General features: G+C 45.5%; 1 protein-coding gene across 1 annotated transcript; it reads left to right on the top strand.

Moving 5' to 3' along the window:
• The first annotated feature begins 720 nt into the window (after positions 1–720).
• LOC134395305 (trichohyalin-like) lies at positions 721–23,493 on the top strand. Its single transcript, XM_063121458.1, has 8 exons — positions 721–972; positions 2,187–2,418; positions 6,386–6,562; positions 9,248–12,839; positions 16,949–17,141; positions 19,738–19,925; positions 21,173–21,361; positions 23,439–23,493. The coding sequence occupies exons 1-8, from the start codon at positions 721–723 to the stop codon at positions 23,491–23,493; spliced, it is 4,878 nt and encodes a 1,625-aa protein (XP_062977528.1).
• Positions 23,494–24,241: the final 748 nt, after the last annotated feature.

Genomic DNA, 24,241 nt, shown 5'->3' with positions numbered 1-24,241 from the left:
GAATAAGTGATGAAATTGCATATACATGCACTGATGTCTTAATTCACATTTATATTTCTGAGCTAATTGTAAATAAGATAAGAAAATATCTTCTGTTTTCAAATGTGTTCCTCTAGACACTTGTACACCCTTGTGCATGTTCTCAAAATACACATTTGTTAAAGAACCTTTTGATTTTGGCAATAGGATATCTAGTGGAAGAAACCCAGTGACTCACATACACACTAGCTTCTTCAAGAACAGGGGAATGTATTAAACACAAACAAGGATTTAAAATGAGGTACGTGCTCTCTACTGCTGAGATACAGTATGAGAACCTTTTTTTAGCTTATCTCTAGTCAAGCTTGGAAATGTAATAGTCCACTGTTGAATTATTTAAGCAATGCACTGCATTACCTCTCCAGTTCAGTGTTGCATTCTGGGACATGTTGCATGTGGAACTCCCTATTCAGCGCGTAGAACTATCAATTTCCTTGGGTCTTCTTTATATGCAAATGGATGTTGTCTGCCTGGTGATGTCATGGTTTAGAAGCCATGGAATGGCAACTGTGACATCAACTACATAAACAGAACCTGCTTGTCTCCTGGTGATGCTTTTCTGCTTAACAACAGGAAAAACTAAACCTTTTGGAAATTAGGTCTCTCCCCCTCCCCTTCCTGCCCAGGTAATAACCTAACACAGTAGAAGGATACTTATCTTGCCCACTCTGTGCTACCGTCATGGATTTTCAAAAGTTTGTTGCATGGGAAAAGCTGCCATCTGTTGTTCCCAAAAAAGATGCCATTGAATCGTCATCATCTTCATCAAAATCAGGAAGTGGAAGTGAATGTGAATCAGAAGCTGATGTTGAAACTAAGCCAAAAGTTGTGACCAAAATTGACTCTTACCCTACTCCCAAGGTTGAAATCCCTCCTTCAGTGAGGAATGTGTTGGACAAAATTGAGATGACACAGTTGGAAAGAGCAAAGAAGGTATGTGAACTTCTGCCCTGGAGAAGTTGATTGATGAGGAGGCCAAGTATTACAGCCCTTTGCAACAGAATATCCCGGTTTCCACCATGGACCCATCATGGTGGATCAGTGGTAAACACAATTCTTCTTACACTTTGAGCATCAGGATTGACCTTACTAGGGAGAATGAGATAGCTGTTTCAGGCTATCTAGATATCATAAGTTCTAGATAACATAAAAGGGAAGCAAATTGTTAGTTATTTAATTTATTATTGTTGTATTTTTATTGCCAAGGAAGGGGAGAGGAGCTTGTGGGATTTTCCGACATGTATGCCAAAATAATTTGACTGGCTTTGGGCAATATGCACCAGCTTGAGGTGGAGATGTGCTATTTGCTGCTTTGCTCAGGAAGCCAATGTCTTGGGCTGGCCCTGCTGAGCATGCCCAAACCTCAATGAGAAAATGAAATGGTGGTAAGAACGGAAAAGTGGGTTCATCCTGACTTCTGCAATAACTGATTTAAAAAACAGATTAGATCTTTCCGTATCTTTATCAAGCCTGTTGCATTACTCCCTAGAGCTTGCAATGTAAAAATGATTCCCATTGGCTGTTAAGAACATAAGAACAGCCCTGCTGGATCAGACCAAAGATCCATCTTCCCAACATACCACTTCCCATAGTGGCCAATCAGATGCCTACAAGAAATCTATGAGCAGGACTCAAAGGCAATAGACTTTTTTTTTGCTGTTTTTCCCAAGTAAGAGATATTCATAAGTACACCATCTCACCTCTGAATCTGAAGGTGCCATCTTGACTATTGGCTGCTGCTAGACCTATCTTTCATTAATTTATCCAATTCCGTCTTAAAGCCATCACTGTTAGTTCTTTGGAAAAAGTCCTATCTATCTATCTATCTATCTATCTATCTATCTATCTATCTATCTATCTATTAATACAGATGTTTACCCTAATGCCCTTAGGATTCAGAGCAGGTAGCATGCTACAAATAACACAAATAAGATCAGACTGAAACATTTACTAATATCCCAGTTCCTTAAGGGTTCACTGTTTCCACCAGAAGCTAGGCTAACTAAAAATGTCCTGCTGCAATGCTCCCAGCAAGTGCTCCAGAAAATGGTGCAGAGGGAAGGGAGTTACATAACTGAGAAGTGAGCTCCTAGAACACCTTCTGTATTTGCCCTCCTATTGCATTCATCCTCATTCTGTCCTTACAGGAGGTTTCTAAGAAGCTCTATCGCATTCTGGACAATGTCAACCGGGCCTATGAACGCTACAAAAAGGATGATGACATTGACCCTGACATAGAAAAAGAGTACCAGATCTCACAAACGTGGGAAGAGAGAAGTCGTCGGTCTCGTTTACTAGTTCATATTACTGATGCACTAGATGACAGCAAGTTCAAATCACAGGAGTTACAGATAGTACTGGAGTCATTCAAAGCCTGGAGTAAGTTCTATGATGCTGGAAGTAGGAAGGGATACTCTGACAAAATTCAGAAACATCTGGAAAACCACAAGAACATGTAAACTATACTGGGCTCCACAGAAGCAGCTGAGAGTCAATAGCAGGGTTGTAAGCCATTGTAACCGCCAACAGACACACACACACACACACACACACGGATAGAAAAGGGAAAATATATATTAATATTCATTTTTAAATAAAATATATACTGCTTTTTCTCAATGGGCACCCAAAATGGTACATAATAAAGCTTAACCCAAAACACTAACCCATAGTATGGGTTGTTGAGTGCTGGGTTGTTTGTGATGTGTGAATGCAGCAATGCTAACAAATCATGGTTTATTAAACATGAACAACCCAGAAAAAGAATCCATGGTTTGTTGTTCAGATGTGAACTCTTGGGTTTCGCACATAGTGGCTTATCTTTCAGGCAATAGCAAACACTTATTTGAACCCACAGATCTCTCTCACTCAGATTCCGCATTGAATCCAGATAATATCTACACACCTCCATACTCAAACTAGACAAAATCTACACACCCCACACCCCAGACACACAAAAACACATCAAAAGCAAAGAAATGAGAGATCCCAACCTTGCTTCCTTCCCACAAAACATCCTGCTGCCCACGCTAAGCGCTCCATGACCACTTTGTCCCCCATCCCAGCCTCTTGCTTTCTTCTTTCACCCCACCCCCTTTTTCTCAAGAGATTGCAGTAATGGCTTCTACAGCAATCTCTTGAGAAAAAGGGGGTGATGTAAAAACAGTTGCTGGGGACTTGGACAAGTGGAGATTCCAAGCAGGGCACCCTCAAAGTTCAGGGCAAGCTTTTGAACTTTGGGGATCCCCTTCGCAACTGTCAACAGCTGCTAAAGCATCCTCTTGACAGTTTAGACTTGCCTGTTACTTTGTATGTTGGACAGCTCAAACATACAAGGGAGCAGTCAAGGCAACACCCTATATTTTGGATACACACACAAGTGCACAACTGCGAATGACCAAATAGAAAAGGGGGGCATTTACGCACATAAAATGGAGCTGGGAAAATACAAATCATCATCATCATCATCAAAACCATTTTCCTGCCCCTGTTCTTGTGCAAAAATAAATAAATAAATAAATAAATAGCATTTTTTTTAAAAAAAGTGGTCCAACTGCCATCAGAGTGGGGATGGGGGCTCAGTGGCAGACAAGATGGGTTCTGCTGCCAACATTCCTGAGGTGCTGGCTGGAGCTAGTTGGTGGACCAAGGGGGAGGGGGGGATTGTCTGTCAGGCGCAAAACAACAACAACCATATACTGTGAGTTCTTTGCAAAACAACCCACAGTGTGTGGCTAGTCAGCCATGAAAAGTTGATGTGTCATATGAACGTGCCCATTGTTTACTTGGATTATCAAAAGGCTTTTGATAAAGTCCCTCACCATAGACTTTTGAGCAAACTTAGCAGGCATGGTATAAAAGAAACAGTCCTCTTATGAATTGTTAACTGGTTACAAAAGAGAAAGCAGAAAATAGGGATAAATGGAGTATTCTGCAATGGAGGGATGTAAACTGCGAGGTCACCCAATTACTAGGACCATTGCATTTTAACTTCTTCATAAATGATCTGAAGTTAGTGCTAACCAGTGTTATGGCCAAGTTGTCTGACAACACCAAATTATTTGGAGAGGTTAAAGCAACAGGGAAGAGCTGCAAAAGGATATTGGGACGGGGGGATGCGAATTAATATGGCAGGTGCAGTTCAATATAAGCAAGTGTAAAGTGCTACACATTTGGGCAAAAAAATCCTAATTTCACATATACGTTAATGGTAGTAACTGACCAAAAAAGGGAATGTGGGGTTGAGGTGGATAGCTCGATGAAAACGTTAACTCAGTGTGCTGCTGCTGTGGGACAGGCAAATTCTATGTTGGGGATATCTAAGAAAGAAATTGGAAATAAAACTCCCAATATCATAATGACTTTACACAAATCTATGGTATGACCACATTTGGAATACTGTGTACAGTTCTGGCCACCCCATGTCAAAAAAGATATGGTCAAGCTGGAGAAGGTGCAGAACAGCAACCAAAACCATCAAGGGGCCGAAACAACAACTCTTTGAGGAAAGGTTACAATATTTGAGGCCTAGACAAAAGGCAAATGGAGGAGGAGGGGAACGACATGATAGAGGTGTATTAAATTATGCATAGCAGGAGGAGAGAGAAAGTAGTTTTTCTCCTTTTCTCCTTTACTAGAACCCAGGGTCCTCCAATGAAGGTGAATGGTGTGACATTCAAGATAGACAAAAAGTACCTTTTCACATACAGCACAAGCTATTTTGCTGCCTAAACCTCCAATGGACAAGATGACACGCCCCTATTCCACGTACAGAAGCCAACCAGGCTGGCAATTACATTTTACATCAACACCGGTTGGACAGTTGGTCTTCTACCATACCTGAGGACAGCAGGCTAGCCAAAGGGGAGATGGCAAGCAGCAGGGCATGCACATTTTTATCTTCCAAAACTTGCCAAAACTCACCACCCGCCCCAGCATCTGCTGCCTGAAGCAAGTGCCTCACTCTGCCTAATGGTAAGGCCGGGCCTGTCTTCTCACAGTGCATAGTCAAACTATGGAATTATGCTTCTACAAGATGTAGTGATGACTGCCAACTTGGCCAAAAGGGATTTAGATCCATTAATGGAGAATACAGCTATGGCTACTACTCATGATAGCTGTATTAATACCTCCACTACAGTATGCCTCTGTGTACCAGTTGCTGGGAAACACCAACGGGACATTACTGTTGCACTCATATCTCACTTGTGAGTTTTCCATGGGAGTACTATGTTGAGTACTATGCAAAAAAAATATGATGGAATAGATCGGTGTTTGAGTCTGTTCAAGCATGGCTCTTCCTCTGATCTTAATTATGGCTACTGCAGGATCCTGTCCCTCTTTACACCTTTGCATTGCATTCCAGGTGGCTTGTCTCCCCCTCCCCCCCCCAGCACATGCACACATGAAAGGCTAGTTTAGCCTTTTAGAACATTTCTGTATGATGCACTAAAAAAAGTCCCTTTGATCTTCTCTCACATTATTTGTGCTACCTGTAAATATTGTTAATGTGGGATAGATACAGAGTGCATTTTGGATATATATTGTAGTCAATAAGCTGTGCACATGAAAAACCCACTAGTCTGAAAGCATTTGATTATAGGGAGGTGCGTTATACCGCCACCGGGTCAAGTGACTTATGTATCTAGTTTAGCTTTGTGTCAGAGAGGGCTGGCATTTCTGGGCAGGCTACCGTACAGCCAACTGTGGCCGGGTTCCCCCTGCCCTCTGCTTTGAACTCCTGCTCTAGGTGGCTCCGTCTACTGCAACAGAGTTACTGTTTTAACTCTGTATTTTAATCTTATATCAATTTTGCTGTGTGGTTTTATCCTGGTTGTGCTTTTTATACTGTATTTTGTAATTGTACTTTTAACCTGTTGGTTGTTTTATTGTGGTTTTAATTTTTGTGAACCGCCCAGAGAGCTTCGGCTATTGGGCGGTATAAAAATGTAATAAATAAATAAATAAATAAATAAACTCCTTGGTTCCACCTCCCTTTAGGTGTCCTGCCCAATGGGCCCCATTGCTCTGTCTACACAGACTGGCAGTCGCCCTCGAGATTTCAGGCAAAGAGAGGTGTCCTCCCCATCACTTGCCGCCTTACCCTTTTACTGGGTTGAATCTGAGGGCCTCTCTGCATACAAAGCGTGAGCTCAACTACTGACCTATGGTTCAACCAGCATGGGCTTTCCAGAATATAAGGACAAAATGATGCCCTGGAGAAATTAACCACTTAAATTGATTGTTGGACTGGTCCATTTGAAATTGTTTTTAGAAAGACAATTTTTAAATTCTGCATAATGGGTGTTTCTCTGCCATCTCATTCAAGTTTAAATAATTTTCCTAGATGAAATGCTGAAAAAAGTTGAATTTTGGAGTAAAGTGGCTCCCAGTGATGACATGATTGATGAGATGGAGGAATGTCTCCTGAAGTCTATTACCACAGTTGAAGCAAATGTCCAGCGTCTGATCAAGATATTCCGCCCACTCGTAGAAGAGAAAAACAAGCCAAGACGGAAGTCAGGTACCTAACCGTGCGGAATCTGGCAGAGAAAGTGGTGGTTTCATCAGAAGCAGAGGCCTATATTTGGCTTGTTCACAGAAGAAATCAAAGCACAGACAGAGCAAATAGCATGGCAAAGATCAGCCATGCAAGGAACCCATGTCAAAGCCCAGAAGCAAAGTCCAGAGTCTTCGGCAATTAAGCCACTATCAGAGTTTGCAAAGGGTGAGGCAGCTGTTAGGGGAGGTGCAAGTCTCCTTCAGTTTTCATATCTTGACTTGCACATGTCTTCTGCTCCCTTTATGGCAGGGGTGGAGAACCTCTTTCAGCCTGAAGACGAAATTCCATTTTGGAGAAGGGTTTTTTTTGGGTACATTCCAGGAGTCCAAAGGCAAAAGGGGTGGGACTAGGGTGACCCTATGGAAAGGAGGACAGGGGGCTCCTGTGTCTTTAACCATTACATAGGAAAGGGAATTTCAGCAGGCGTCATTTGAATGCATGCAGCACCTGGTGAAATTCCGTCTTCATCACAAGTTGAAGCTGTACGAGCCCTGCCCTCTTTATCATAGAGTCATAGAATAGCAGAGTTGGAAGGGGCCTACAAGGCCATCGAGTCCAACCCCCTGCTCAATGCAGGATAGTATCTGGTCAAGGGGGCAGAGCTCCTGCAGCTTTAACTGTTGTGATGAAGAGGGAATTTCACCAGGTTCTGCTTGCATACAAATGAAACCCGCTGACACAGGAGCCCTGCCATCCTTTCCATAGGGTCACCTAGGTGGGACCAAAAATCCAAGACATACCAGCATATTTTAGCTTTAAGCTCTTACTAAGCCTTAGGAGAGAAATTCCAGCCTTTTAGAATGAAGAACAAACTGGCACAAAAGCTGAGACACCACTAAGCGATCAGTGGTTGGGGAAAGGAGGGCTGGCACTAGACTCTACCAATGTGCCCCCCCACCCCAACAAGGTCTCCCACTTGGCACTGCCAGATTTCCATTCACTTGGGCCCAGCCACTCACTTGCCCATCAACACATCCAACCACCCATCTCAGCCCCTAACACACCTTAGCGTTTCCCCACAAAGACCCCACCCACCTACTTGCCACCGCAACCACCCCAAACACCAATACACCTGCCAAACTGCCACAGCCTCTTGTGCGCCCACCTGTCCACCGCAGCTGAAGCCCCCAGCCATATAAGTCTTACTGCTGCACCTGTTTGTTGCAGCACCTTGTCCACCCGCGGAAGCCTCCCACCCCCAAGCCACCGCTGTCTGCCCACCTGCCGCAGCCCTATATCTACCCACCTAACAAAGCCCACTGACCATGCACCCTTCTTCTTTTTTTTTACCTGGGGATGGTGGAGACAGTGACGCTCCTCCTGCTGCTCCAGACAGCCCTGCTGGCAAAGTACATGGCACCTGACCAAGCGCATGATTTTAAAAGAGTTTTTTTTTTAACTTAAGTTTTGAGCGGCAGCGATCTAAACTAACCAGACACTGCCTTTGGGGCATGACTCCGCCAATGAAGGCACAGAAGTGACATAAAGACCGCCTTGTGCCCTCATTGACCGTGACCCTCTCAGAAAAAAACAGTGTCTGATGGGTTCAGATTGTGCCACTCAAAATGTGTTTAAAATGGGGAGCCACTGGTCTGGCCAGGTGGGCAAGGACAATGCAGCACCTTGATAATGATGACGGCAGCGGTGGCAGCTAGGGAAGGGATGGGTCATTCCGAGCCTCTGTGTCCTCAGGAGCTGCCCACCCATGCCAACCCCTGATCTGGGCATGGCCGTTGAAGAGAGCCAAATTAGGACCCCAGGAGGCTGAATTTCCCCACCCCTGCTTTATGATCTGTGCAAGACTGCTACCTGTGTACTCCTCTTAGTGGCTGACAGTGTTGGCCCTGGTCTATACGAGTTTGTTAATGCTGCACCCGGTGGCACAAGCTGCAGCGCAGCCACATTGACGCTCCTTCCCAGCTTCTACACCGGAAGGAGCACAGTTGAGGGTTTCCTGCCGCTGCCCACCACCACGCTGCCCACCACCATGCTGCCCACCTGATCACTCATGAGGCTGGTCCGGGTGTGCCAGGGAGCATCCGTGCCCCCTCTGCTCTGATAAGTGGGAAAATGGGGCTGGTGTGTGTGTGTGTGTGTGTGTGTGTGTGTGTGTGTGTGTGTTTAGCTGTAAATGCGAAGGATCGCATTTACAGCTAATGGGGGACGACGACAAGGGGAGAGGAGTGGGGTGCTCCCTCCCTGGAGTGATTTCCAACCCCCCCCCCTTAAATTTTATATATTTTTCCTTAACAAGGCTCAGCAGAGGCATGGAGCCTTCATCCAATCTGAAGAAGGCAGGGTAAGTCCCTGACTTCTTTAGTGCGGAGCTTCGGGGCTTTGCCCCTGGATTGATTCGGAGTGGCGGCTGCGTCATGTAGATCACCTGCCGCCACTCCGAAGCAATCCAGCGGCAAAGCACCCATGTGGATGAGCCCTTGGTGGCTGGTTTCTGAGGAGCTTTTGCTCCCCAAAAATGTCTGTCCTGAATCCCAAAGCACCTTATTCCTTCCCAGCCTTCTAGTGTGGTTTACTTGTTGCACTCGCTCAGAGACAATCAGCAGAAGTATCTTTATTATGTTTGGGATGTTGAGCTTGCTTGGTCTTTTACTACTGAGTTACTTTTGTTTGTCTTTTTGTTTGTCTCAGTTCCAAGAACTGGCTTGTTTAGGGCATGGAGAGATAAAGTGGCAGCTGTACCTCAAGAAGGTGAGCCTATGACAACAGAGCAGATGTTAGAAGATGAACCTCTTACTTTAACCCGTAGTGAAGACATCAACAACATGATCCTGGAAATGGTAGATTCTTCACTCTTCAACAAAGCAGAAACTTTTGTCATCAAGTACATTGCAACTATGGTGGCAAACATTACAAAGGCCTTCAGCCTTCTAACTAGGCAATGCCGTGGCTTAAAACTTAAGTATGAAAACCTCACTTCTGTAGATAACAGAAAGCAAGACCCCCAAATTGTCAACATGCAGCGAGAACTGCGAATGGCCCTGGAAAAAAAGGCTGCACTGGAAATGCAAATCCAAAGTGTTGAGGAAAGGTGCAAGGTACTCCTCATCACTAACGAGATGATGCAAAGGGAGTTACATGATGCAAATGAGAGAGCAATGGTGATGAGTAAAGTCTCTTTCCCCAGGACTTCATCAGGCAAACATCTCACAAAATCTCAGCCAGATAGCGACAAAGCGAGAAGCAAGAGGGACGAACTTTCACCTACAAAATACCATGCTGGGTTTAAAAAGTTGCCACCTGTGAAAACTGAAGAAGAGGAAAGTTTGGGTGAGCAGCAGCTGGCTGAAGGTATCAGCAGTGTTTCCAAGAAAGACAAATCTGTGACCCACCTTACAGAAAAACCTCAAGATAGCACAATTAAATGGGACATGAAGGACCAAGAGAAGGACACATTGCAAGAGGTAGTATTAGCCCAAGTATCCTCTGACAAATCGGAAGCAGAGCTGGCAGAGGATAAAGAATTTCTTGAAAATTTGCTAGCGCAGAAAGTATTAGAAGAAAAAGAACAAAAACTTACTGACAAACTGAAAGCAGCCCAAGGGGCCAGAGAGGGCTCAAAGTTCAGCGAATGGAAAAAAATACAAGCATCCATTTTCATGAAAGCCCGTATGCGCAGAGAAGGGATGTCACCAGGTCCATCTGAACAAAGCACTCAAGCCGGCACCCAGGCTGGGGGGGAATCATCACGAAAATCTTTAATAGTTAGTGCCCATGACATTAAGGGTAGTTCATCTGAACTGAAACCCCCACCCTTGCCCACACAGGTTGTAGCGACCATCAGTGTAAAGGACATTGACAAATTCCTGGGAGACAACTTGGCTCAAAGTCCTTCGACAGCTCCAGATAGCAAGGAGAAATGCGATGCAGAGTCCCCAGACAAAAGCCTATCGAAAGTAACTGAAGGAACTCAGGCTGCAGCCATTGAAACAGAAGATACTGATCAGGTACAGGCACAGAAACAGTTAATAGACAGGCTGAAAGAAACCCAAGAAAAGGAAGAAATGAGTCTCTCTGGTGAAATGCCAGCAGATGTGCCGCAGCCAAAGCAGGTAGAGAAGGCAGAAGGTGCCGTCCGTGGTTTATGGACAAAGTTGCAAGAGACTGTCAGGGAAAGAGGTGGTGTGATTGATGCAGAGGCTATTAAAGATGTTTTTGAGGAACTGGACATAACCTATCAAGACAGTATGCCGGGACAAGTGGATGGGAGCCTCCCTGTAGACAAACTTGACCAAGTGCCCACTGTAGAAAGCTCCTCATTGCCTCCTTCTACAGCTGAACAAACATCTAAGGGGGAAAAGCAGAGTGTCTCAAGTGCTGAAGAAGCACCCTCTGGCCAGGATGCACGCTCAGCACTGCAAAAATTTCAAACAGCCATCCTCGCTTGCTTAGAGAACAAGCTAGAGAAGTTAAAGAAAGGTCCTCCAGGCAGCTCAAAGCGATCAATAAAATTGCAGCCTATAGACCGACAAGCTCAACAGTTCTTTCAGGCAATAGACAAAAAACTGGAAGAATGCTTCTTGATGAAGCTCAAAGCCCCCCTGAAGAGGCAGAGGTGGGCAAGAAAAACACAGAGTATGGGAGAATTGCAAGAGGAAAAGGAAACCACACTTACTCCTCTGTCTTCCTTTGAAATCTGTTCTGTGGGGTCCGAAGAATCCTTAGGCAGTTCTTTGAGTCTTCCCGGAATAGAACAGGAGCAACCAACCACACCAGAGCAGTCCTTGTATGTGAAGTCATGGCAGGAGGAAGAGCAAGAAGAGGAACAGATGGGGGAAGCTCAGCAGGAGGTGCAGTATCAAAAAGGAGGGTTATCGCAGCAGGATGAAGTCCTACCTAAGTTACAAGGGGAGGAAGAAGACTTGGGTAAGGCTTCACATCCCAAGGAAGAAGAGCCATTTCTGCTGCATCTGCCTGATGAAAGCAGTCAGCAGGTCAAGGAGTTGTGGCAGGAGAGGGAAAAGCAGAGGAAAGAACAGCTTTCTGAAGAACAAGAGGAGCAGGTCAGTAAAGGCAAAGAGCCACAGCAGAAAGAGACAGAAACGGGAACCAAGAGTTCATGGAAGTCGGATGATGAAGAAAGGCAGCATTGGGACCAGGAGCAGCTGGAGGAGGAGAAGAAGCGGCTGAAAGAGGAGCAGGAACGGCTGCAGCAGGAACGCCGCGCATTGCACGAGGAAGAAGAGCACTGGCAGCAGTTGTTTGAGAGGCAGCGGGAGCAGTGGGAGCAGGAGCGGCAGCAGCAGGAGGAGCAGAAGCGCTTGTGGGAGGTGCAGCTGGAGCACTGGCATCATCTGCAGCAGGAGAACGAAGAGCAGGAGCAGTACTGGCAGGGTCAGCGGCAGCGGCAGAAGGAGCAGCAGGGCACGTTGCAGGAGGACATCCAGCGGCTGCAGCAGGAATACGAGAAACACCTGAAACTGCAAGGGGAACATGCGGAAGAGCTGTGGCACTGGAGCCAGCTCAAGGGCCGGCACGAGGAGCAGCAGCACATCTGGCAGGAGGAAGACAAGGAGCAAGAGAGGAAGAAGGGTCAGTGGCAGGAGCAGCTGGCGCATCATGAGGAACAGATGGAGGCCCTGCAGCAGGAGCAGCTGAAGCAGCAGGAGCAGTATACGAAGTGGCAGCGGGAGCAGCAGGAGCGGCAGCAAGAGCTGGAGCGCCTCTGGGAGAAGCGGTGGCAAGAGCAGCTGCAAACCTGGCACCGGCAGATGCAGCAGCAGCGGGTGCAGCAGCACCAGTGGCAGGAACGGAACCGCAAGTTGCAGGAGAAGCAGCAGCAGATGCCACAGGCTGAGCAGCCCCTGGCTCCCAAGCTGAAAGTGGTGGGAGGCACTAATCTTGACCAGTTGGCCAAGCTATGTCGAGTTACTCCCATCCCCAAAGAAAGGCATATTTCTACCACCCCAGAGCTGACCCCCTCACACAGTGCTGAATATGACGAAGACGACTTGGAGCTGGAGACCACGTGGTTCCCCAAGCTGTTCTCCAAAGCTGAGGAGGGTCCCGGAGTTGCTACCACAGAGAAGCGTTACTCAATAAATGTGAAAGCTCAGAGGAAAAACCTGGAGCTGTTGAGGGAAGCTAGCGAGAGGGCTGATGTGCCATCGGATCTGTACAGCAAAACCAAAGAAATCATCACCCAAGCACTACAGAACAATGTAGAGAGGCTAGCTTTACTTTTCCAGAAATACATGGCTTACTGCCATCTTCAGGAGGCCAGGTAAGATTAGTCAGATATGAGGCTACTGGGAATCTGGGCCCTGGTGCCCACTGCCACTAAAGTAACCTGAAAGAGTATGACAGAAAGGAAGACGGGCCAATCACCCATCTACCAGTCTGCACCTGAAAAGACCGACAGGATGTATTGTTATGGCTAGAGATGTGAGGGTCCAGGGGGAAAAAGAGGAAATATTGAGGGAGAGAGGTGTTTCCCTCCCCATTTTTCCAACAGAAACATTGGAAATTTTGCGGAAACACCGGGGAAAAAAACCTCCTACATAATATTTTATCTTTGGAAACGAGGATTTAATCACACAAAATGTGCAGTGTGAAGAATTTTATATAAGACAATGTACACCATTAGAATACTGTAGAAGTATTTAAAAAACCACCACTGAAATCCAAGATGCATTAACATTGTTACTGCATGAGACTGCTTCTGTCCAAATAATACACTTACTTTTGTTTTCCAAAAATTGTGTAGTTTCTATTCTCAACATTCATCTACAGATTAAAAACACACCCGGGGGGGGGGATTGGAATGGGGCAGCCAGAGGAAGAGGGATGAACAGTGCCCGAACTGGCTGTCCTCAGAGGGAGAAGAGCCGTTTCGGGCGTTGCATATCCCTCTCTTCCTACCCCTCTGGCTGCCCCGTTCCTTCCCCCTATTTTTTTAATTTTATTTTTAATCTAAAAAATGGGAGGGGGAAGCAACAGGGAAGTCGGGGGGGGGGGGAAGAGAGGGGTGCGCAGTGCCCGAACCGGTCCTCCTCCAACCGATGGTGATGTGCCTCCACTTAAAAAAAGTTGGGGTAAGTGCCTGACTTTTTAAAAGTGGAGTTTAGGAGGTTTGTCCTTGGATGGCTTCAGGGTGGCAGCTGACCTGCTGCCACTCCGAATCCACTTCGGGGCAAACCTCTAGACAGAGCCCATCTTGAAGGCGGCACTTTGGTGCAATGAGGCCTCAGCTCCCACATTTGCACTCCTTCCCGGCATCTGCATGGAAAGGAACCCAAGTGTGGAGTTGCCACGGCCATTGCCGCTGCTCTGAGCACCGGGAGGGATGGGGGAGGAATGAGGTAGCCAGAGGAGGACGGGGAGAAGGACACAGGGTGCCTAAACCACCTCTCCTTCCTCTGATCTCCCTCTGGCTGGCTGTTCCTTCTCCCACCCCATTTTTTAAATTATTATTTTATCTGTACCTGCGAAGCTGCACAGATACAGATTTTAAAATAAAAAAATCAAGGAAGGGAGGAATGGGCCCGGTTTCACTCCTCCCCCATTTTTAAATTATTTACAGACACACAGGGCCTTTCCTCTCCTCCCCCCTCCATTTATTTATTTATTTACCAGGAGGCACAGGGTTCTCCTGAGCTCCTAGAGGTCCGCTCCCTTCCCTGTCCAGCTGATGGCAACCATCAGGGGGTTCCATCGGCTGTGACATGCCTCTGCAGACAAACAGGTCGGGGTAAGTGCCTGACTTTTTTCCAGAGGAGTTTCTGGGGTTTGCCCCTGGATGGCTTCACAATGGTGGCTTCGGGATGGCGGCTGTGTCATGGAGATGACCTGCTGCTACTGCGAATCCACCCTGGGGTAAACCCTTCATCAAGACAAGCCCAGACTCTTGGATGTAAAAAGGCAGCACAACTGCTAAGCCTACACCAGATTCCTCAAAAGCAATAGTTCCATGATCATCCCAGTTTCAGTGAACTGCAAGTAAAAGCTCCCAGCTATCCCCTCTCTCTTTCTCAGTATTCTCTGCCCTTATTCTGCCCTTTCCAGGTTATGAAGGTTATGACATTCCAAAGGCAAGACAGATTTCCAGCTATCAAGTACCATTAATTAGTTCAGTTGCAAAATTATGCAAAACCATAGTGATAGTGGTGGGTCTAACTACCTGTTTTAAACATAGACATATAACCAAGAGCTGCATTTTCTAGGAGGTAATTTTGAAGAGAAAAACCACTGGAGGGAAGCGGGTAGCGTGTTTAAGCTTTCCTTGACCATCACATCTCTCTCCCAGTTGCTATTCATCACAACTGCTTCCTCTCACATGAGAGGAAAACAGCTTTCTGGGTATTGGTTACTGTGCAATAATGTGTAGTTCTACCTTACATTCTTAAAAAGGAATATTTTACTACATGTGATGTCAATGTCTCGATGCAGGAATTTTGGCCTAAAATACTGTTGAAAACATAGGGGGAAAGTTAGGTTCACCTAATGAAACAAGCATTACAGCCTGATCCCAAGTATGTTTACTCAGAAATCTGTACCGTTGATTTCAGTGGTCCTTTTTTTCTAGGATTGTCGCATTAGTCCTGCATGGCTTAACAGATACATAGGGTTCCTACTGTCTCTATAAAGGAAGTCACCATACATCTTTTTTTCCAAATTAGGGAGCAATGCTCTGCCCCCTAGCAGGGCTGGGCAGAGGGGAGGGCAGTGGGACCTGTTGGCATGGGCCTATGATGTTGAGGGCGCCTACTCTGAGTCCCCCTGGTAGAGGCAAAGGGGGACCCTTTGGTAAAGATTTGTTGCAAAGTAGCTCTCCTGTGAGTGAGCAGTACTGACTCCATTTTGAGACAGCCAAGGTGTCTTCACCCCTCATCTCCATCAGAGAGCACATGAATGGGGCTGAGAGCAATCACAAAAAGCTAGATCAAGTGATTTTTATAAATTGTTCTAGTTCATATGTATTTAGAACTGATTTAAAAATACTTAAAGAGCAGTTTGAAATGGGGCCTACATTTCCCATCTGGCCTGGGCCTATTACCAGCTTTGCCCTGCCCTGCCCCCTAGACAGTGTCTGACAGGCAATAGGATATTTTGGATTCCCCAATCTGAAGTTGGAGACAGCGCTCCAAACTCGAAGGGGGGAATTGGAGCTCCTACCTCCTCCTCCTTCCCCTTGCAGTTGGTGTGGAAAGAACCATGTTGGCTCCAAACTGGACCTCAGAGAAGGGGAGAATGGGCTCTCGATGCATGGAGGGGGGAAGGAGGAGACTGGAGCGGACAGGATATGAGTTATTCTGAAGCCTCTCCAGCAAAATGCTCCAGCTAGGTAAGCAAAAAAGCCCATCTAGCGACAAATGCAAGGTGTAAGAACAGGGAGCAAAGATCACCTCCACTGCTCCTCCTACCCTGCATACGATAATCACAAGCCTCCGGGATTGCACTCTTAGTGTGGTATGAGATCTGGACTAGAGTCAGTACCCATCATACCACAATGGATGAGGAAAGTCTGGGGTACCCTAACTGTGGAAAAAATCAGTCAGTTTAGAATTTTGAAGAATGTCTTGGTCATTCTCACAAAATGGGGTGTGACTTTCCCATTCATAAAATGGTGACATGGTAGGCACGGATTTTCACAAAATACTCATTTCCCAGAAGGCAAATTGGTAAGACTAAAAGAAAACTAAGTTGCCCAAACACCTAAGTAGAGGTGGTGGCTGAGCTCTAAAACACAAAAGAACTGGTTTGGGCCCAAATAAAGATGGTGCTGGAGTGCAGCTGTTCATTTTACAACATGCCGGACTCCTGGTTAAAAACAATTAATTAAAAAATATTAAGAAAACTACATGAAAATCAGGAGGAGCAGAGAGCCTGCCGGCCACCAGCATCAGTCTGGGGACTGAGCGTCTAAACTCTCCTTTACCACTGAAGTACCATAATATGTATGCACATTAATAGAGTGACCAATCCTCCAGCTTCCCTTCTCCCAGAAAATAAAAGAAACATGAGCTTTGCAGCAATTTGCCATAAATCAGATAATATTTTTGTGGTGCTTCTTTTAATTATTTTTTTTTAATGTAAGCTATACTTTTTATATATTATTTTAGCAGGATCCTGGACTTCACCTAGTATTTTATAAATCACTGCAAGAGATAGATGGTTATGTTAGCGTTGGGAGGAAACAGGAACAATATTGTGTATTTTTTTTTTACCATGCCAGTACACTGCACTTGCAACATAATTATACGCAATTAGGGAATTATTATTTGTTAAATCCCTCAGTGGTTTCATTATTTTCTGTTCAAATGACCAAACTGTTCATTTGCAGTAAAGGAAACATTTGTCTACTTTTCTCTCCTTCTTGTCCCGCACTTGCAGACGAAATTTAACTATTCAGTTGGATATTGCAAAGGAGGCTAAAGATAGTGCTGAAATCCAGCATTTGTACAAAATAGTGGAGAAGATGGATGCTCACAAGAAAAATGTGATGGGGAACTGGACAGACAAGCAGAATGCTGTAGAGAAGAAGCGTAAGCACTGCTTTGAGAAGATGATTACCATCTTTGCTGAGGTCAGCCCATGAGGATGCTTTACAATTTGCAGCTGGTCTCTACTTTTACTATGGGGATGACATTCCTGGTTGTGAATTTCCCAGCCCTTGTCCAAATTGTGAAAACTTTACCATGGACACTAGGGCCATAGCTAGAGAGGGCTTTATCCCGGGGTGATCCCCGGGATCGTCCCTGTGCGTCCACATGACGGACAGGGGATCCTGTGATCAGGGAGGGATGATCCCTCCCTTGCCCCGGGATCTCGCCCTCCACTTTGGCCCCAGTTTTTCCACGGTCCTGGGCTGAGCCTGAGATCGCAGAACGTGTGGCCAGGCGCCACGGGTTGACCCGGCTCCGCGCAATTCCTCGCGGGGAGCCGCGCATGGTGCGCAGTACTGTGCCCATCGGGGGTAGGGTGGGGGGAGCAGGGAAAGTAATTTAAATTTTAAAAATCACTTACCGTTTGTGCACGAGTGTTTGTGCGCTGCTGCCCCTTTAAGTTAAAAAAAATGGCGGGCACGACACCTCTCCTTCTGAAGTCATCGCGCATCCCATGTAATCAGAGAAGGGATCTCGCGATAAACACATCGCGAGATCTTCCCTCCTCAGTTGTGGGCTAACCAGTAGGTCTAGCTAAGGCCTAGGTCCATCATGCACTGAGTTTTCCCACCCTTGGTCTACAGTAGTGGTGGCTCCAACTCATATATTGGCTGGGCATCTCATGATTGTGGGAGCAAAAGAACCCTTTGTAACTGCCCAGAGAGCTTCAGCTATTGGGCGGTATAAAAATGTAATAAATAAATAAATAAATAGATTCTTTCCCCACTTCCACATGTGACGACTGAGCAACTGTGTTTTACATAATTACTTGTGATACAGTGCAGAGGGCCATGTTCTCTGAATCCTTCATGCAGTGTGGCGGGGTGGTTTCATACCTACCCTACAACCCACGACTTGCAGTAGAGGTTGTGGGATGGGTACAAAGCCAAACCCGCCGCACCGTGTGCCAGGTTTGAATGAGACAGCAACCTGTACTGCATTGTGGGTAATTATGTAAAATGTGGTTGTGCAACTGGCAAGTCGAAGGGCAGGGATAGAACCAATGATGAATTCTTTTGCCTCTGCAATAATGCAAATTCAGCCAGTGAGTTCTGCTTTGTGACACAGCTAAGATGTAACTGGGAGTAGAAAGCTCATTATGGGGATGGCAATTCCTGTGCCTAAATTAAATATATGGATCAGCACTGCAGTGAAAACTGCCTCCTTGGTGAGCTTTTGAACCCACTGTTCAGTTGTGGGTCCAAACCAAATCATTTTTGTATCCCACGAATAAATAACTTCATTTAAGGAGCTTCAGAAGGATCCAAGCCACATCAAGCTGAACAAACAGTGCATGTCCCTTTAAGGATCCTTAGACCTACCAAAAACTGGCTACTCTATTTCTCTTTGACAGTCCTGGCATAGAACTCTCATCCTTTCCCCCGAATCCACAGGACGAATGTTTCTCTTGGTGAAACTATATCAGTGGCAGAAAATAAATATCACCCCCATGCCAATTTTCACTCCTTTCTGTGTTAGCAGGTTTTTACTGACCATCACCTTAAGTATCGCCAGCCTACATGAGAGTTACACCAAACACCCTTTGCTAACTTCTGAATGGAGTGATTCCCTTTACCTGTCAATCTTTCTCCTTGCCACTACACAGAATAAAGGTGGGACCTGTGACTTGATCTTCTGCCAGACATTTGTGAGGACCTGTGAATTAACATATGAGTTTGAGAACCTAGCTTTACATTTATTCAGTATAGATTACGTAGAGACAATTGTATTTTATATTGCTACTCTACTTGCTTTTCTCTCAGATCCATTTCCCTTCAACTTCAATCACATTTATTTAATTTGAATCTGGGCTTTGGTTGCCTATTTTAGCACCCAGGTAATATTGTCCCATGTGCTAGATCACTTGGGGCCTGTTCAGATGACACGTTAATCCACTGTGTAATGCTCAAGAACATAATCCACAGTGCGTTACCATGTCATATGACAAAAGAATTCCTCTCCCCACACACGCTAACCATCTTCTGTAAGATGGTTAGTGGGTGTCCATGGTGGTTCCTGTGTCAGGTGACAGAAACCCCATAGGTTTTTCATTTCATTTCACTGAGGGGGAAATGGCGGCAATCATCTGGGGTTTCCAGAAGGGCAGAGTCAAGGGTGGTGGGAGAGTTTATTTGAAAAGATAGTCTGACCAGCAGCCTGCCTTGCAGGGTCCTTTGATGTCTTTCTTCACAGAAGGGTATTTAATGACCTCTTAAGAGTGGGGGTAAGAAAAGAGCAGTGCTTTGTTTATAGCCCCATGTGTGGAACACCATAGTAGGATAGGTTTGTTGTTTACATTTATATCCCATCTGTCTTTCATTATGGAACTCAAAGGCGGTGTATGTAGTAAGGTTTCCCAGGCAGTCTACCATCCAAGTACTGGCCAGAATCAGACCAGTTTCAGCCCCCTCTGTCTTCCTGACCTGTTTCTCCAGTCTGGCTGCATGGTGGATGCTCTCCTGAATGATCCTTTGCATCAGGCAAACTGACTGCTCACCCTCTCTGTTGTTCTCCTAGCTCCGCTTGACCACTAGACTCCGTCTCAGCAACCCATTCCTACTGATGGTCAAAGCACGAGACAGAACCCAGAAGGAGACCATGCACATGCCCCACATTGGATCTGTTGTCCTGAAGCGTAAAGTCTACCAAAGCCCCCTGATCAGTGCAAAGAAACCACAAGATTTCACCATTTCAGCTGTGGTCAGGTACAGTATAATAGGACTAAAATGGGACCTCCCATGGAGTTGAAGGCTGTCTTGACGTCACCAAATCTGCACAGCATTGGTTAGATGATGCAGCCGCAGATTTGAAGCCACCACAGGGCAAGGAGCTGAAGATGTGCGGCTGAAAAGTCGGGGACTTACCCCAACTTTTCCAGCCAGAACAAGGGCAGCCCAGATCTTCAGCCTGTCTGTCTTCACTCCAGAACTGCTTTAGGGGCATTCCCAGCAGATGGTGACCCCTAATTGGTCGCCGGTTCCCCATCCAGAGGGCAGGGGGTGGGCCAGTGAGTGGAATAGATGCTGGAATGCCCTGCACTTCCTTGCTGTGGAGACAAGAGTTTCCCTTTCAGGAAAATAAATTATTTTCTTCCCTGAGCTGCCTCCTCCTCCTCGCTCTACATTGCTTTATGTCTTTTCCTGTCTCAGGGAAGGAGGAGGTAGAGGGTGGATGACCGCCATAAACCCCATGCTTTCTCCTTGGTGTGGAGACTATCTGACGCAACCCGGCAGGAGAGAAAGCACAGGATTTGGGGGAACGTGGTGCCAAATTGGCACCGTAAAGTTTTAATGCAACTGGAATGTTTGGATCCTTCAGGAGATGGGCTGCACATTATACACAAATATTAAATGGGAGGCCAACAGCTATTTTAGAAAGGGAAAAGGATGGTCAAAGCTGAGAAACAATGGACTCCCTTAAACAAGCGACTTATTGCATATTTGTGATTGGTACTCACAGAAGTTTTTGGGTCCATTTCATGATGTTGTCAATGATCAGGATATCTCCTGTGGTATCCAATGGAAATCCTGCTATGAAAAGAACCACTTTTAATGTGGCAATATCCAGAAAAAAAATGGGATCTTCCACCCATTTGTGTCAATAGAAGTGAAGGGAGAGGAAGTATTCAATTCAAAGCACATGGTCACCCCAATCTGCCCATGTAAAGCAGCCCCTAACAATCATTCAAAAGAGTCAGGAAGCACAAAGCCCTGGGTAAGCAACGCAATTTCCCCTTAACGTAGAGACATTCAGTGTGGAAGGGATGCACGTAACCATTCCCCTGCTGGCCATTTCCATGCTCCCAATTACCTCTCAATGGCTTTCCTCCTCTGCTGGGTGTCAGTCCCATGTTACAAACATAAGGATTGGCTTTGCACTTCTCTCCAAAATAGTAATTAGTTCCAAAGAATTTTCTTTGTTTTGGATTATAACTGTTTCTTTTCCTCTACAGAGAGCCAAGCAGTGAACAGATAGAATCATTGTGGAAGACAGATATAACAGAACTAAGTATTCCCCTTGGACCTAAAGTGCCTGTGTCTTTGCTGTGGTCTGAAGCTTATGGATTTCCAGATATCCCTAGATTCTTGGAATTAGACATTTCCTCTGTTAGGAAGAAACCTCTGCAAAATATAAGGACTCGGTAAGTGGACCTGCATTATATGAACCGCCGTGATGCCAGCTGGCACAAGCTGGGCCATTAATATAATTCGTTGTGATTTTCCTGGGATTAATGAAAAAAACGATACAGGGCAAGGGAGCCACCCTTGTTTCTTTAATTTTATGCTTCTGCCATGATCTGAACTTCGGTCTTTAACACCTGTGTTTGTGTGCGCCCATGTGAGGGGAAAAACTGCACAAGCAAACACTATGAGGAGATTAGGAGACCAGAGAGAAGACTATCTTCTGTCATTCTAGCAAAGGTGAAATGGCTCATTCTGCTGAGGCCCAAGAAATTTTGATGCCCAAGGCAGAAGGTTCAAATAGTGCCCCCCACCCCCGTAAAAATATAATAGATTAAATAACAAATATTTTAACAGCTTTTTAATAGTAGCCCAATATCTGGTGCCTGAGGCAAAATGACTAAGGCCTCTTCTACACCAAGCAGGATATTCCACCATGAAAGCGGTATATAAAAGGCAGGAGCCACACTACTGCTTTATAGCAGTATTGAAGTGCACTGACAACTGTTGGGGCCCATTGACACATATCATATACCACTTTCATAGTGTGATATCTTGCTTGGTGTAGAAGAGGCCTGTCTCTGCCTAATGGTAGGCCTGGCCCTACCTCTGTCCTCCACTGAGCGACTGTACATGACAAGGAGTAATGGCTGTGTAAGTGAACTCATCCTCTAATAGAGTCCAAATAGCACAAATCTTATTGAGTAACATCGGTAGGTAAATCTCTGAGGATTAAACTTCACAGCTGAGGTTTTCTAGCCTTCATTTTGCTTTTGTGACACTTTTCTCTGAACGTTTTCCTGTTTACCAAGGAGGAGGGATGACAATTCTCAATTATCCCCCTTAGTCTCCTCATGTACAACTAGTTTGCCACCTTTTCTGGCAAGCGGTGTTTATAGGGGAACCAACTCCCCCTGGCCTCTCTAACTTTAGTCACTGTTTTATCTCTCTTCATGGGCTCCCCAGCCCAGATTTATCAACCACATCTTGTCTACGGGTGTGGGCCTGGCTGAGGAGGACATTCTGGTCTCCGGAGCCTTGTCTATACGACTCCACTTTGCCTCCTGATTTCCCCCAAACCTCACAGCATCACTGCTGTGAAGTAGAATCAAAAGAGTTACATGGCAAGAGTGAACACGGGCTATCCTGCCTGGGAAAAATCGGAGCACTGTTGTCAGATGGTGAGAATGGGAAGCAAATATCGAGGGACCCCGGGAAACCAAGAAAACCTTTTTTTTAAAAAAATGGCAACTCTACGCAACAAGTTGTAGCAGTGTTACATATCTCAATTGCCCTTACTTTCACTCCCTGACTTTTACAGCATCATGGCGGTCATTATGAGACTTGTCAAGCCTGTGCCCTGCATTCCCGCATTGACCCTGTGCCGGGATCTGCCCCTTGTACAACCACTGCACCAAAATAATACCCAAAATGGAGGAAAAGAGGCAAGAAGGGTGCAGGACAGGGACAACGTCATGTGAGTCCCGCTGTGCAATACCAGATACTAGACGTGGTGAGAGTGCGTTAAGCCACTGGTGTGATGGAGTTCTAGTCCCCAACTGAACTGACCGTGAAGGGAATGAGAGTGGACAGCTACTGCCTGACTCAATCAAAGCAGAGCCAAAAATCTGGACAGGCAAAGGATGGTTTAAGAAAGGAGTTATGCGTCCCTTAGCAGATTCCGACACTTCCTGAGGGGTGTGTGTAGTTGGATACAGCTTTTGATAGCTATGGCCCTAATAAAGAGCAACACATAAAAAGTGTGAGCTAGTTACGGTGCTTTGCAGAGTGGTCTGTAGATGTCACCATTGAGTAGCACAATATGAATCTCTTTCAATGTTAGGCTCCTTCTCAGAATTTAAAATTTCACCTCTTTGCTTATAGACATAGGCTGCCAAATTCATAAGACTGCCTTTAGGATAGAGAAATCTCCTTGATTTTAGATGCAATATATGTTTATGAAGATGCAATATATATTTATGACATAGATCAATATTTTATATTATCCATAAGCTCTTGTTCTCTCTTCTCTTGCAGGATTCAGAATATTCCCAGATGGAAACTATCTGGATATAATTTTATGCATTTGTAAATTAGATAGTAATCCATACATAATTTCAATATGTAATTTTATGTAATTTGTGAAAAAATATTATGTAGTAGTTGAATTGTAATGTAGTGGAATATTTATTCTAACCAATGTAGTATATTTATTCTAGATCTGTTGTAGTAGTCATGTGTTTCCTGGTATTGTTGTGCATTGTAGAGCCCCACAAATCATGCACTGGTTCTTTCCTCCATACTCTGATCCAGCTGCAGGTCAGAAGAGGAAACTGCAGGCATTTTGAACTAGGACAACTAACTAGACTTTACATGCAAACATGTTTGAAAAAATCTCTAATGGCTTTTTCTGTTACATAACAGCTGTTTGGGGAGAGGGCAATTTTCATAGGAAAGTGTTACAGGAGGGCTGCTTAACCCAGGGTTGGGGAACATTTTTGGGTCCATGGGCTAGATGATGTCAAGGAGTAGGTCCTCATCCATGGTCAGTGGGTCCCTGGCCAAAGCACCAGGTGTCACCTCAGTCAGGGAAAGCAGAGCCTTGGTTAGTGGAGCCTGCTTCTCTCTGCATGGGCTTTTGCCTAGCTAATGTGCTACATTTGTCTAGAGGCTACAAATATTACCTGGCTGTGCAAAGCGTCTGAGATAAATTCACATTGTCTAGCATCAGTTGGCAATTCTACATATTGCCTGGACAATGTGCAAAATTCCCCATTGATGTTGTCAATTTGTGCACATTCACCACACTCACGTGTGAATTACTAGGCATTCACCAGTCC

The sequence above is a fragment of the Elgaria multicarinata genome, chromosome 3 (genome assembly GCF_023053635.1).
Source record: "Elgaria multicarinata webbii isolate HBS135686 ecotype San Diego chromosome 3, rElgMul1.1.pri, whole genome shotgun sequence".
NCBI lineage: Eukaryota > Metazoa > Chordata > Lepidosauria > Squamata > Anguidae > Elgaria > Elgaria multicarinata.
This window is presented reverse-complemented; position numbering and strand designations above follow the sequence as displayed.